Consider the following 15,053-nt stretch of genomic DNA (forward strand, 5'->3'; position numbering starts at 1 on the left):
AGTTCTTACCATGAGGGTGGGGCCCAGGGCGACACCCAATCAAAGATGAATGGAGAAGTCGCCCCAAATATCTCAGGGCCCAGGAGGACCTTAGTGACTCCACTTATCAAGTAACTAGTCCCTTAAAAAAAAAAAATCCCGAGCCTCAGCGGCAATGGATTTAAACCTGCTGTGTCCTGCTGGAATGACAACATTCGGCGACTTCCGGTTCGCTAATGCTTCCCTAGATGGAGGTGGAAAGCGTGTTGACAGGAAGGATTTGCGCCTGTGAGGCAGAGGGCGAGGTTAATGTCTGTGGTCAGCTAAGCCCTCTGAGCTCCTCATCCACCCCGATGCAGGTGATCTGCTTATGGCGGACGCCGTGCTTCCGAGACCCTGGTCCTGGAACAGGGACGGAGCAGACATGCAGCCGCAGAAGTAAAGACATCGATGAAGACATTTCCAGTGGAGAAAGTGGGAGCAAAGAGAAAGTTCAGTAGCTGTGTTTTTTTGGTTTTGTTTTGTCAACTTGACACAAGCTGGAGTTATCTAGGAAGAGAGAACCCCAACTGAGAAAGTGCCTCCATCTGACTGGCCTGGAGGCAAGGCCGTGGGGCATGTTCTTGATTAATGGTGGATATAACAGGGTCCAGCCCACTGTGGGCAGTGACAGCCCTGGGCACTTAGAGCCGGTCAGTAAGCAGCAGTGCTCTGTGGCCTCTGCATCAGCTTCTGCCTCAAGGTTCCTGCTTGAGTTCCGGCCCTGCCCTCCCTTTGTGATGAACTGTAAACTGTAAGATGAAATAACCCCTTTCGTCCCAAGTTGCTTTTGGTCGAGGTGTTTATCATAGCAATAGAAGGCAAACGAAAACAGTGATTCAGAGAGTGACAGTTCGAAAAGGATCGCAAGCCTTCGTGGCTCATTTCTATAGTGCAGACTCCTGAGCAAGCTGTTACATATAGGCCCACATACAATTTCATGCATTGCTGTCTCATTGGCATTGTTTTGTTTGGTTTTTTTGTTTTGTTTTGTTTTTGAGACAGGGTCTCTCCATGTAAATCTGGCTGTCCTGGAGTCACTTTGTAGATCAAACTGGTCTCGAACTCACAGAGATCCACCTGCCTCTCAAGTGCTATTATTAAAAATATGCACCACAGCTGGACAGGGTGGCCCATCCCTCTAATCCCAGCACTCAGGGAGGCCGAGTGGGGGGGGGGGGGTCACTGTGAGTTCAAGGCCAGCCTGATCTACAAAGTGAGTCCAGGACAGCCAAGGCTACACAGAGAAAACAAAACAAAAACAAAAAGCTAACAACCTCCTGGTTTCATTAGCATCTCAAATGCTCACCCGGAGGAGTGTGTTTTAGTGTTAATACTACAGTGAGCCACGGATCACCTTCACACACTCTAGAGTGCTGCTATGCCTATACCAGCTTTAGGGGGTATGTGAATGGGGGCAGCCTGTTCTTTTTACATGCTAAATATCCAGCCTTTTCTTAAGATCTTTTGGCCCTGGCTCTCCTGTTCTGCCTCAGCTCTTCACACTGTCTCTGTGGGACCAAGCCTGGTCTCTCAGACTCCTGGGAGTGTGGAAGTTCCTCACTCAGGGACCCCTGGACATGACTGCTCATGCCCAAGGGAACTGGACTGGGCCCAAGTTCTGTGTCTAGCTCTGGTAGAGGAAAGTCAAGCGGGCTTTTCTTCTTACCATGACAGACATATCTAGTGAAGGTGATCTAGTCACTGCCCCTCCTCCATCTGTTTAACACCATTTATTGCTCATCCATTGCCTTTGAATAGGCAGCCTTTTCCCTGTGATTTTTAAAAATTTATTTATTTATTTTTATACAGTCTTCTGTGTTCATGTGTGCCTACATGCCAGAAGAGGGCACCAGATCTCATTATAGATGGTTGTGAGCCACCATGTGGTTGCTGGGAACTGAACTTTGGAAGAACAGCCAGTGCTCTTTACCCCTGAGCCATCTCTCCAGCTTCTTCCCTGTGATTCTTGAGGCTCTGCCTGACCTTGAGCTTGCATATTCCTGCAGCCCCACTCTCTTCATCCACATGCCTGGCCCTTTCCCCTTTCATCTAACACCCACCCAGCCTGTAGCTGAGGATGTTGGTCCCATATCAAGTCCTCCATGGTACCCACCCGGGGATGTGGAGTTAGGCTGTCAGATGCAAAGGCCTAGAGCAGAAGGATGGTGATGGTTTGTGTCGTCATCTGCTATGGCAGTGCAACCACTGGCATGGGGCCTGCCAAAGAGATTGCTAAGAGGGAAAAGGAGTGCTGGGACATGGCCTCGGTGATCCTGGAAGGAGGGACTGGTGAAGCAGATCTGGGGAGAGGTCAACAGGCAGAAGGGTAGCAGAACTCCTGCGTGCCTTATCTTGAAAGAGAACAGTGCCACTGGCAGAGCCTAGGGCAGAAGGCTCCCTCCCGGTCTGTTTTTACAGCACACAGCACAGGCAGGGCCTGGGGCTGGGCACTGCTGCTAGCCCAGAGGGCAGCGGCACATTGAGTCTAGCTCTTGGAAGAAATATTATTGATTTATTTATCTGGTGCGAAGACAAGTGTGAGGCTAAAAGGACTTGGGGTGGGGGCAGCAAAAGTACTTTATATGGTTCTGTCATGGCACAGGTCACAGCATCCATCCAAACCTCTCGAGCCGGCAACGCCACAGTGAGCCCTGGGCCCAGCATGGACTCTGGTGGTCATAAGGTGTCAGGACAGGCTCCTCAGCTGCCAAAGAGGTCCTGCTGTGCGGTAGGATGTGGCCAGTGGAAGGAGAGGAACAGGAAGCTGGCTCAGAGGAGGGAACTCTTCATTGTTTTACACACGGAAACAGACTACAGCACACGTCTGTTGCTGCTGTTTCCAGTAGAGGCCGATGAAATGCGGCTGGAGGAGGGTTGGCCTTCTGCTTACTTTTGGTTCAAAGTGGGAGAAACTGCTCATGAAAATGAGCCGTGGCAGAGGGAGGAGCTGGGGGCCTGGCAGCAGGGGTTGAAGGCAGAGTTCCAGGACTCTGTGTCAGGGAGGGTCAGATCTCTCTGTGAGCCCCAGGACCTCACAGTCGAAGAAAGTATAAGCAGAAAAGGGGTCTTCCAGAAGACCGAGTCAAAACACTTGGTGGGTCAGCTGGGAGCAGATGGGCCAAGCCAGAGAAGCGGCTGTCGAGTTGGAGGTGTCCCATGCTCCTGGCGACGAAGCTGTACCTGTCTCTCCTGACTCACTCCACCTCTTCCTCTTACCCCCCCATCTCAGAAGACTTCACCGTGGCTCACCTCAACAGTTGTCCTGCCAAGCCATCTCTCTCTCTCTCTCTCTCTCTTTCTCTCTCTCTCTTTTTACCTGTTTTGTCATTTTTTGGCACTCAGCACCCCCTGAAGTGACATCATTTGTCTGTCACTTGCTTACTGTCACCTCCTCAACTAGGTCACAAGCCCACGAGGATGTGAGCAACACTCTCCTGTGGCGTGAGCATGTCAGGTAGAGCAGCTGCCCCTAGAAATATGTCAAGCAAGCAAACTTGATTCCGGGCCCTGGGAACTACCAGATGGCTGTCCATATGGCTACTGACACCCCCAAGGTTGAAGGAGGAGGGCCCAGTGGAATTAGAGCCCTCCCTGCAAGTGTGGGGGATGGGCGCTCCCATCCTTCTGGGGCTGTGAAAGGAGAGAGGCAGCCCCCCACAAGACTCTAAGCTGGGATCCGTGTGGGTCAGGGGACTTGCCAACCCTTAAACTGCCACCCAACTAATACAATGTTCTGTGGTCATGAAAGCATTATCTATACTGTCCAAGACAGTAGCCACGAGCCCTGAGCTGTTCCTGAGCACTTCCACATGGCTAGTATGAGAGGGAGACTGGGCATTAAGTGTATTGAACTCTATCTAAGCTGTAATGGCTACCTGCTTTTAATGGCTACTTCCTGGGTGCACACATTTTGATGTCCCACTACATTGTACCATCTGTACAGAGCTGGTAAAGGACGGAAGTTAAGACAGGTGTCTCCGAGAGTCGCAGGAGACCAAACCTGCCACCTTTCTCCTGTAAATAGGAAACACTGTTTTGTTTGCTTGTTTGTTTGTTTTGTTTTTGTAAAAGTGAGTAGGTGGGGCAGGAGCATGAGGGTCAAATGAAAGTATGAAAAAGGAGTGGTGAGCACTCAGAACAAAATTACCCCTTTATCTCTACAACACCAGAACGCCACACACAGGGCTTACAAGTGACCGTGTCCGTCACCTCACCTGGTAAGCCACACGTGGTCAACACCAACCTGCATCCGGCACCTCTGGAAACTACCAAAAGGCAGCGCCAGAGGAGAGTCCTGCTGGCTTTCAGGCTCCACTCACCCAGCACTCGGCAGGCTTTGGAAGGTCCCCGCACTTTTGCCTCCTCAGTCACCCCAACCCTCCAGCAGCAGAGTGAGGGCTCTGCTGGTGATTCCAGTGTGCCTAAGACCGAGAGCCACCCGGGAAGCGAGGGTTTGCAGTCACTGAGGTGTCACAGGATCTTCAGGACCATCACATTGGAGCGATGGGCCTCCGTGCAGCTCTGTGGGAATTAGCCCCTGTGGGTCCCTTCCAGAGACTTAAGGGGTCTGGGTTGTGCCCAAGCATCAGGACTGTTGAAAGTTCCTGGCAGAATCCTAATGCACAGTTACAGCCAAGAATCATCTAGATCGCGCCTGCCACACACCTCAGACCCCACCTGAGCCCAGCTGAGCAATACAAATGAGACAGCCTGGCTGCCCTATGCAGACTAACTGCCCTTCCTGCCTCAGAACAGCTGTCAGGACTCACGTGCTTCAAGTGATCACGTTGCTCTGGGGCGTTGTGGTTACGGTGACACAATCAGCCTGGGAAGAGTGGAAGGCAATGAAGGGGCTAGATGCAGGATGTCCGATCTGCCGGCTGACTGACAGGAGTCGCTCCAGGTCTAGCTGGGGAAGGCAGAGTGTTAGAGCTTTGACCGTGCTTATGTCCCAGCATACTTACTACAACACATGAATCTCACCCTGCGGCCCCCCGCCTGCCCTGGAACTCACGCTGTAGACCAGGCTGGCCTTGAACTCAGAGATCTACCTGCCTCTGTCTCCTGAGTACGGGGGTCACAGGTGTGTGACACCGTACCACCATGCTCAGCTTTGGGAATTTTTTTTAAAGAAAACAAAACAAAACAAAAACAAAAACAAAAACAAAAAAACTTCATAATCTTGGCCATTCCTCAGCTTAACTACTTTCTTCCACTCACAACTCACAAGACCTTGCCAGGCAGAAAAATATTCTGCAGGCGAAGATATCTGCTTCCAGAAGTGGTCCAGAAGGCCCCGCCTTTGGGTAGACATCCTTGTGAGGTGTGGGAGCCTCCTCCCTCCTTGTGTGTGTCGGCACAGAGAAAAAGCACGGACCAGGCAGACCTTACAGGGAGCCGTCCATGCAGTCGGGCTCTCCTGGTGTCTCCAGAGCCTTGGGCCATGGCAAAGCGTCTCTGTCTCTTTGCAGCCACTTGTATAAAAAGAACCTTGATGTGACCAAAATCCGGACAGGAAAACCTCGGCCTCTGCTCAGAGTGGACGACCATGACTTCACCATGAGGCCAGCCTTTGGAGGTAAGAGGACGCCCTGTCCCTGCGCTGTTGGGTCACAGCCCCCCTGTTTCCCTGTCCCCAGAGCTGTGTCATTCTCTTGGCTGCAGCTGGCTTCGAGCCCGGTGAGATACGCTCTCCAAGGAGAGACGTGGTCACAGGCAGTGGGGAGGCTGTTGACACAAAGAGGCTGTAGGCGACTCAGCTGTTGCCTTCATGAAGGAGATCAGGAAAAAAAAAAAAAGTGACAAAACAAACAGTCATGGCCTGCCGGGCCTCCTGACGGTGGAGGAGCCAGATGGCAAGGCAGCAGTAGCCTGGCTCACTGCTAGGCCCCTCACCCTCGTTACTGACCCCCACCCTGGGATTAGGGAGCAGACATGTGGCTCCGAAGACCTGGAGCCTGCATGCCAGCCGGCTCGGGCTGCTATAACAGCACCATGGGCAGGGTGGCTCAGAAACCATGCACAACTTGCTTCTCACGATTCCCAAGGCCAAAACCCAAGCCTGGACGGGTTCTGTGTGGAGAGGGCTCACTCTTTTGGCTCATGTATGACATCTACTCACTCTAACTTTCAGCAGTGTGTCACCACAAATGACAATGACCAGAGAAGAGACTCTTTTTTTTTTTTAATCACATTGTTTATCTCGTGTGTGTGTGTGTGTGTGTGTGTGTGTGTGTGTGTGTGTGTGTGTATGGTGTATTCGTACCATGGTGTGCATGTGGAGGTCAGAGGACAATGTTCGCTGGTGGGGGGGCAGTTGTCCCTCTATCGTGTGGGTCCTAGAGATCAAACCCAGGTCATCAGGCTTGGTGGCGGGCACCTTCACCCACTGGACCATCTACCCGCCCCAGGAACAGGTTATCTTTAAGTATATTTTTCACATTTGTTTTTGAAGTGCACACTTGCTATGGCCTAAGTGTGGAGACCAGGGGACAGCTTTTGGGATTCAGTTCTGTCCTTCTACTCTGTGGGTTCTGGGGATCAAATTTAGATTGTCAGCCCTGGTGGCGAGCATCTTTCCCAGGCTGAGCTGTTTCACGGGACTGGACATTGAGTCTCCCAGTTGTTCTCAGAAAGCCTGAGGTTTGAGGAGGCAGTGGGTTAACATCGTAGAACTCTGCCCTAGCCTCCTCTCCAGCCGGCAGCTTACAGACAGGGAGAGGAAACAGAGGTGCAGGGGACAGAAGGAGAGACGCGCCAACGAGGTGTCTCTCAAAGGCAAGCTGAGCACCTGACCGGAAGGGCGGGGCTGAGCTTTGGAATGGCTGACCAGCACCGTCTCTCTGGACAGCTGGCTTGTCGTGCGCTCATGCCTCTGAGCCTCACGTGTTTCTGCAGCACCTCCAAACTAGGAGTCGACCCTGAACAAACAGTAGCATTACTGTACATGCCTGTTGAGCTCTTTACGGTACGTGTGCGCAGACCCTGTTCTACAATGTGACGTACAGAATGCTCTTAAAATACAATATGAAAGTGTCCTATTTGGCCCTCTCACCTCCACCGCACCTCACACGGTGAATGGGTGGGGATCTCTCCGAGACCCCTTTAATAAGGGCATGGATCTCATTCTTTTTTATAAGGGCAAATCGATCTCACGATCTAATTGCCCATGCTCTCACAGTGTCTCCTGGGGTGCAGTTGGAGCCCAGCATTCTCATTTTGGAGGACATGAGCATCCAGGCCGGGCAGCTGGGAGAGGAGACAGCTCTGATAAGGAACGAGAAGAGCAGGGTACCCAGTCTGTCTCAGCCCTAACCACACGCATTTGAAGGACTTGAGGCCCACAGCACCTTAAAGATCAGCCTCGGGTGCCACAAACCCAGGCAGGCTACCTCTTCCTTCTACCCTCTCAACATCCTTCAGGACCTCCACCCTACCCCACCCCGTTTTCCTAGGCCAGGGATGACCTTTACCCCACCCACATTTTTTTTTGAGGCTATAGGATTTCCCCAGGCAGAGCCACCAATCTCTTTTGGGCCTCCATTTGTTCCTTTATAAAATGGGAACAGTGATTAACAGATAACAGATAATAGATGCAAAGCCCTTGACACATGTTCAGTCACATCCTCCCAGCAAGTCCAGCTGTCAGACCCTCCTCCTGTGTGACGGTTGGAGGATTTAGGAATTAATTTGTCTTACAGGCTTTTGCGTTTTAACAGGCAATGTATTTAACAGATTCCGGGCGGAACTCGGGTCAGCAGGCTTGCGTGGAGAGTACTTATCTGCCCAGCTATTTCACCAGCTGCCCGGGCTTATTTTAGAATCACGTAGTATGTATGTCTGTTTAGGGCGCAAAAGCGAAGAAAGCGAACAGGCCTTACGAACAGTTCAGCTGTGTTAGTTGGGCCAGAGATTGACGCCGGGAGAGAGGGCTGAGTCTGCTGACAGCTGGCTCTGGGAGAAGGAAATGTCTGCTGAGAAAGGGCCTTATGAAAGGAGAATGGCAAGAAGGGGTGATGGGGTGCACGGAAAAGGCTGATGAGAAAGGAAAAGGAAGCGAGGAGCATCTTAGCATCAAGGCAGGTGCAGGCCTGCAGGGGCGCACAGGCTGAGTGCCGGCAGCAGCAACAGGGAACGCCTACCTTGGCACAGGCCACTCATGTCAGGGGCCCCGAAGGCAGTCCAGTGGGTGCTAGGGGTTGAACTCCTCTGGGAGAGAAATGCAGACCCTTAACCACCAAGCCATCTCTCCAGCCCCTGGAACTTTCTCTATCGCCTATATTTGGAATTAGCTAGGCCTTTTTCTAGCCTCCATTGCCACTGTAGGGGCCCCTGTCCCAACTGCACTACGTCGTTCATTGTTCTAAGCTCCTGAAGAAAGGAACCTCCTCAGCCACCTCCAAGCTCGGGGCTTGGTGTGGCGGACAACCTTAGTGTGGCGTGTTGAGGCTCCCGGTCGGTGGTGAAGCTGCGTGGACCTGGGAGGCGCTGTGTACATGCGGGAACTTAGTCAAGTTAAGCTCCACGCTACCTTCCTCCGGCCTCCTTCCGCACCCTCTTCCCCCACCCAACCTGGGACCGAAACCAGGCTTCCCACCTGCTAGCCACATGTTCTACCATAAAGTAATACTCCCAGAACCATGATTCATTTCTTTAACAATCTGACACCCAAACTGTCAAGTTAGCGCAAGCAATAAGGAATTGTTATGACAGTTTTGTTTTCCATTTTAACTAATTTTGTTAGTTTGAGAACACGTCATCATAAAAGAGGCTTTGTGAAGGAGCCTGAAGAATTCTTTGCCCATGGACAACCCTCCATGATTCTTTATTCAGTTGACGTGGCCACTTCTTTACAGGTAATACAGACTGTCGCAGATACTCCTTCTCCATTTCCATGGTAACTAGGACCATGCAATGCTCCGGAGCAGCCTATGGCATCTAGCTACAGGCTGCCCTGCTATGCTCTGTGTGTGGTTTCAATCCTCTTTCTGCCCATGCTGCCGGGGAAAGCTTTACCACAGCAACCCCGGAGTCCGGATGATGAGCCAGGAACCTTGTGGGGGAAACCAGGCCCCAAAGGCAGTGCTGGTGTGGCACTGCACTGGGTGCCTGCCTGATCAGTGGGAACCCGATATTCAGTGCGGCCCCTTGGCAATCTAAGCACCAGCGCCAGGATGTTGGGAGAAAGTCCTTCCTCTATGGAGGATGAAGCCCTCAGTAGGCCCGCCCCTGGCTCCGTTAGCTGGAGGCCACATCAGGAGGCTAATGGTGCAGGCTGTCCTCTGGGCAAATGAGCCTGCCTGAGTGACAGTGGCATGGTAACCTAGCTGCTTATGGGAACAGCCTGCTACTCTTTATTCACAACTTGAAAAGGCCAGTGACTTAAGGGTGAACTTTTGGACACACACACACACACACAGGCACCCACACAGGCACATGCACGCATGCACACACACACCAAAGGTTAAAGCTGCCAGCGGGCAGGCGACAGGAGGGCAGGGATCCAGCCTTTTCATTCCCTTCTCCTCACACGTCAGGCACATTTACAGGCCCGGTGGGAGAACTGCTGCTTTCTGCAAAACAGCCCTGTCTCAGAAAAGTAGTCATTAGTCCCATAGCCCACAAGCTCAAGCGCTTGTCAGCAAAGCTAGTGGGAACCTGGTAATAGATGGGCAACTGTGTAGCCTCCCAGATCTGTGCTTTTAAAACATGACTATAAGAAAACAATCTCAGTGGTTAATTCTGGCTTTTCTGGATTGCAATCCTGTGTATAGACCCTTCACAGGCTTTCTGCAGAGTATCACAATTAAGGTTCCTAGTTATTAGGCAGATGAGAAAGCTGACCCTCAGACAAATATGTGTGCCCAAGGCCACATTAAAGCCAACAATGAAGGCAAAAACTCAGGTCCAGACAGTATAACAATGCAGCTGTTTAAATGTTTTAAAATTTGATATTGCGTACTTTTTCAAAAGTCTGTTTCCCAGACTAAGGATAATTCAGTTTCTCCATTATACCACAAAAACACTGAGTACGCCCGTATTCACGTGCATGCGCAAATAAACAACACCCTACACCTTTGTCCAGAGGCGCCAGGATGTCTCCCGCCTACTCCCCCTACCCACATGGTAACCACAGGGAATGTTGGTGGGCGGGGCCAGGACAGGCACAAGCAGTCAGCGGCTGCAGGTGGTGTGGAGGACACTGGTGAGGTAGGGGTGGTGAGCGCAGGCGCAAGGCCAGAGGGGAGCTGAGAAAGAGAAATGGTTCTCCACTCTTACCTGGAGTTGGATCACACAACTCCATAAGGTGCGTGGTTGCTTCCATAGGCCTCTGATTTTGGTTGTTTTAACACCAGTTTCCTCATCCTTTTGAAGCACTGCATGGCCCTCAGCTGGTGGAGCTGTTTTGGAAGGATGAGGACATATGGCCTATTGCAGGAAGGGTGTCGTTGGAAGTGAGCTTTGAGGTTTCAGAAGTGCGTGTCATTCCAAGTTAGCTCTCTGTCTTGTGGGTCAGGATGTAAACTCTCAGCTAAACGCCTCAGTGACACACCTGCCTGCTTGCTGCCATGCTCGCCCAGTGATAGCCACGGACCATCCGCAAGCATGAGCTCCAAATTAAATGTTTCCTTTCATAAGTTGCCTTCATCACCGTGTTTGTCATGGCAACAGAAAAATGATGAAGGCAGACACTGGCATGGTTTGAAGCCGAGCGGTACGTTATGTTCTACAGGCTAAGCTGTGCATTAAAGTGAAGTTCTATCTGCCCTCGCTGCTAAGGTGTACTTTTCAGAAAGGTGGTACAAAATGGCTTCATCGTTGGCTCTGCACTCTGGTCTCTTTCCTTGAGCCACAAGAAATCACCTAAAGCACCTCATACACCCCTGGCTCCCCCCAGAACTGGCAAATGCTCCCAGGAGAAGAGAGAAGACTGGGGCGTAGGTCAGTGGTGCAGAGCTCTTGTCTCCCAGAGAAGAGGTTCGTTCCCGGCACCACCTAGCTTCTGTTGTTAGCTGTAGGATCCCTTAATTGTTTCCAATGGTGGAGGTGAGTTTACAGCTCAGTACAGTGCTCGTCCAGCATGTATAAGACCCTAGGTTCAATTCTGTAACACACACACACAAAGCCCCAACATTAAAAACAGAAGCTCAGTTCCTAAGACAAGACCTGACTTAAACATAATGAACACTTTTAAAATTTAGTGCCTGGGGACTGGAGTTATAACTCAGTGGTTAGGAATTTTGGATACTCTTGATTCCTGGCACCCACACGGAAACTTACAGCTGCCTGTAAATACAGTCCCGAGTAATTCGACAGCCAGCAAAACACTCATGCATATAAAAATAAACAAAGAAACAAGCAAATAAATCAACCCCAAAGTCTAGTGCTGGATTCTGATGTTGGTTTATTAGGAGTTTAGATTTTTATGTCCTGACTGAGGTTGGCTTGGGATTTTGCTTTTTCATTTTGTTTGACTTCATAAAAGAAATTGATGTTTTTGATGTCTCCTTTGGTTCCTTAAATATTCTCTCGATAGCTTCTGGGAGAGGGTATGGAACAGTGCTAAGTCCTCCAAAACCATGGGTGCTTTGCTGTATCTTCATTTGGATCTGTTGTTGTCTTTGTGGGGAAATTTTAATTATAGCCTCAACTTCACCTGACTCTTGAGAATGGCTGTTTGGCTATGAATGTCTTTTTTTTTTTACTATGAATGTCTTTACATTAAATATGCTTAATAGATTCCAGATTTTAATTTTTCCTTTTATTAAGATTAAAATTAAAAAAATTAAAAATATTGAAAATTTTTTTATTTAAAAAGAAAAATTGAGACCTTGTCCAGCTAAGTTGCCAAAGATGGTCTCAAAACTCAATCACGTTAGGAGCACTGGCTGCTCCTCCAGAGGACCCAGGTTTAATTCCCAGCACCCACACAGCAGCTCACAACTGTCTGTAACTCCACTCAGGCTCGGGAGCCACACTGCTACCTCCATCTACCCTGCAGACTCGGCCTAGGCTGGAGACAGGCACAGTCCGGCTCATGGCTCTCCCAGCAAGCACAGAGAACATTCACTTCAGCCTAGGGTAGTGCAGACCAAGTCTCTGACGTCACTGATAACACGTAGGCACCTTATACATCAGGAACTAGCAGAAGACACCCCACTCTTCTGAGACCCGCTTCGCCCCCTCCCCAGGCAGTCCTCACTCCACAGGGAAGGTGCTGGGTGGTCTCTCAGCCCCAGGTGGGGAGGGATGCTCGTAATCTGCTGTCTCTGCTCTCCTGCAGGCCCAGCCATCCCTGTGGGTGTGGACGTGCAAGTGGAGAGCCTGGACAGCATCTCCGAGGTGGACATGGTAGGAACTGCCCCAGGCTGGCACCCTTCAGTGCTTTGATTTTAAAATCCCTGTGAGAGCACGGCTTTCCTCCTCATCCTCACCCTGCCCCTCCTTCCATGTCCAAAACCATCTTTGACTCTCCTGTGGAGGCTCACTCACCTTGAAGGGAGCTTGCCTTGCCACGACTTAGTCCTTTCGGTTCTGTGCATTTGCTCTTTTAGTTTATGGCCTTCATGGCCTTAAACTAAGGCCATGGCCTTCCTCTGCTCCTCACAGGAGGCTTCCTTTTCCTTTGTGTCTCTATTGAGATAAAGTTCCTCAGAGGTTCACCCAAGCACTAGCCTGGGGGTTCTGTTCTTCCTTCACAATTCACACAATCTAGTTGTGCAATGGATTTATTTTGGAGCTTCACTCCCTCCCTCCCTCTCTTCATTCTTTCTCTCCTCCCTCTCCCCTCTCCTTGTTTAGGCAAGCAAATCCAAGGTCTTGCGCCTCTAAGCGAGACTCTACCTCTGAGTTCCCAGCCCTCCCTGGGCGCCTAGCTGACTCAGAACAGCATAGCTGAGAAAAGTACATGCTGTTGTTACTCCTCAGAGCTCCTGCTCCTGGCAAGAGGAGGATTTAGGTGTGGAAGGTGTGAAGGTCTCCAAGATACTTCAGCACAATTGGCCAGATCCTTTGGGTATTGGGTCTAGGGTCAGCCTGGCTTCCCTATACTGCTGTCAGCTACTAAGTCTGGGTATGAAGGGCCGTCTGCCCCTCTTCAAGCCTGGCTTCAGATAGATAACCTAGGGAGAGGTGACTAGAATAAAGTCTTAGCTAGGGTTTCTATTTCTGTGATACAACACCAGGACCTAAAGCAACTTATGGAAAAAGGGCTTATTTGGCTTACAGTTCCAGGCAACAGCCCATCACTGAGGGAAGTCAGGGCAGGAACTCAGGCAGCGCCCAGAGGCAGAAACTGAAGCAGAAACCACGGAGGAACACATCCTGGCTTGCTCATCCTGCTTTCTTCCTTCTTTCTTTTTGGAGACAGGATCTCCCTGTGCGGAATAGGCTGGCTTCACAGAGGTCCGATCACCTCTGCCTCCTGATTGCTGGGATTAAAGGCACATGCCACCACTCCCAGCTCCAGCTTTCACACGTACCCTAGGATCACTTGCGCAGGGTTGGAACCACCCACAGTGAGCCAGGCCCTCCAGTGTCAATCACCAATCAAGAAAATCCACTACAGAGTTGTCAATAGAGCATCTAATGGAGGCATTGTCCCTGTTGAAGTTCCTCTTCCAAGTTTGTGTCAAGCTGACAGAAAACCAACCAGGACCTGTGGCCCTGCTTAGAGAAACCTCAGCCAGTGGGAAAGCAGGATTCCAGTGAAAAGAAAGTGGCAGGCAGAGACCAAGCAAGTTGGCCTCCCCCAGTTGGAGTATGAGAATCTGCAATTGTGGCATGAACCCTGCGCTCTGGTGCCCTCAGAGCACGCTCTTCAGTTGTGTGGCCAGAGGGGCACTTGGCTGGTCCCTTCCCATTCTTAATTAGCTACTTTGTGTGTGTGTGTGTGTGTGTGTGTGTGTGTTTGTGTGTGTGCATGGAAAAGATGTTGTGGCAAGGGCTGATGCCCTCTGACAGCTAGCTTAGTCTAGCTTTCCGGTGAGAAAACATCTTTAATGGACCTAAGCCTCCACCCCTCACTTAGCAAGCTTTTGCTGAGTACTTGCTAGGCACTAAATTCAATGGTGAATGCTAATTCAGTTTGTGAAGAACACGGATCTCAGCAGCCCAAAGGGAGAAGTCTTTGTAGGAGGGATGCCTGCCTCCTCAGCTTCTCTCACTGACCCCTCAGCTGAAATCCATCGGTTGAGAATGCTCAACTCTCAGTTTATGATACTTGCTCTTCTGTACTCCTTCGGTTGACTACTCTGTGCTGAACCAAATCATGTGATATGAACCTCCCCACACTTTTAAAGGGTTATTAAAGGTCAATGCCTACCTCTGTTCAGGGGATTGGTTTGAGGCTTTAGTAGGAGGCAGCTGATCCTCAGCTACTGTGAAGGCTCCTTCCCCACCCATCCCTCTTACACCAGCCTTCTTCTCCCTGCTCTTCCCCCCACCTTCCCACTTCTCTTTCTCCTCCAGGAGCTTACTCCTAAAGCTCCTGTCCAGGTTTTAAGGGGAAGCCTTTCCTCCTCTTTAAGCCTCATCATGCTTAGATCCTTAGATCTCCATGTATTGTACTGTTTCTGCCTAACATGCTTGCTCTGATCTTGAGTCTTTCAGTCATGGCCTTGAGGCCCTTTTCTTCTAACGAAAGTTACTTCCTTTCCAAACTGACTGCTGGTGTTTATCTTTGTTGCACTAAGAAGCCCTGTGCACAGGGGCCTAGCGAAGAAGGGCAGGGCTCTGGGAGACGAGCACCTTGCTGGGCTATGGCCAGACTCCATAGCTGTGTTTTTAGTTGCGAAAGTGAGCCAGTCCTCCCGACTGCCACGACGCCGTCGTGTTGGCACGGTGCCCAGCCCTGCAGAGGGGTCACTCTGAGTCTAATCCTGGGCCCTCTGCAGCAGAGGACAGTGGGTCAGCTTCAGGCAGGGATGCTCTCCAGCCCTTTCAATCTAAACACGTCTGGTGGGCTGGAGAGATGGCTCAGACGTTAAGAGCACTGGCTGCTCTTCCAAAGGTCCTGGATTCGATTCCCAGCA

The 15,053-nt window shown here is 50.8% G+C and overlaps 1 protein-coding gene across 1 annotated transcript in view; it reads left to right on the plus strand.

Annotated features, from left to right (window-relative positions):
* Positions 1-15,053, plus strand: part of Gabrr2 (gamma-aminobutyric acid type A receptor subunit rho2) — a 31,670-nt gene that overhangs the window by 3,263 nt on the left and 13,354 nt on the right. Inside the window, exons 2-3 of the mRNA XM_021634891.2 lie at positions 5,493-5,599; positions 12,305-12,372. Of these exons, the coding sequence (XP_021490566.1) occupies positions 5,493-5,599; positions 12,305-12,372 (175 nt within the window). The remainder of the gene's footprint in view (positions 1-5,492; positions 5,600-12,304; positions 12,373-15,053) is intronic.

This window comes from Meriones unguiculatus, chromosome 20, assembly GCF_030254825.1.
Source record: "Meriones unguiculatus strain TT.TT164.6M chromosome 20, Bangor_MerUng_6.1, whole genome shotgun sequence".
Taxonomy (NCBI): Eukaryota; Metazoa; Chordata; class Mammalia; order Rodentia; family Muridae; genus Meriones; species Meriones unguiculatus.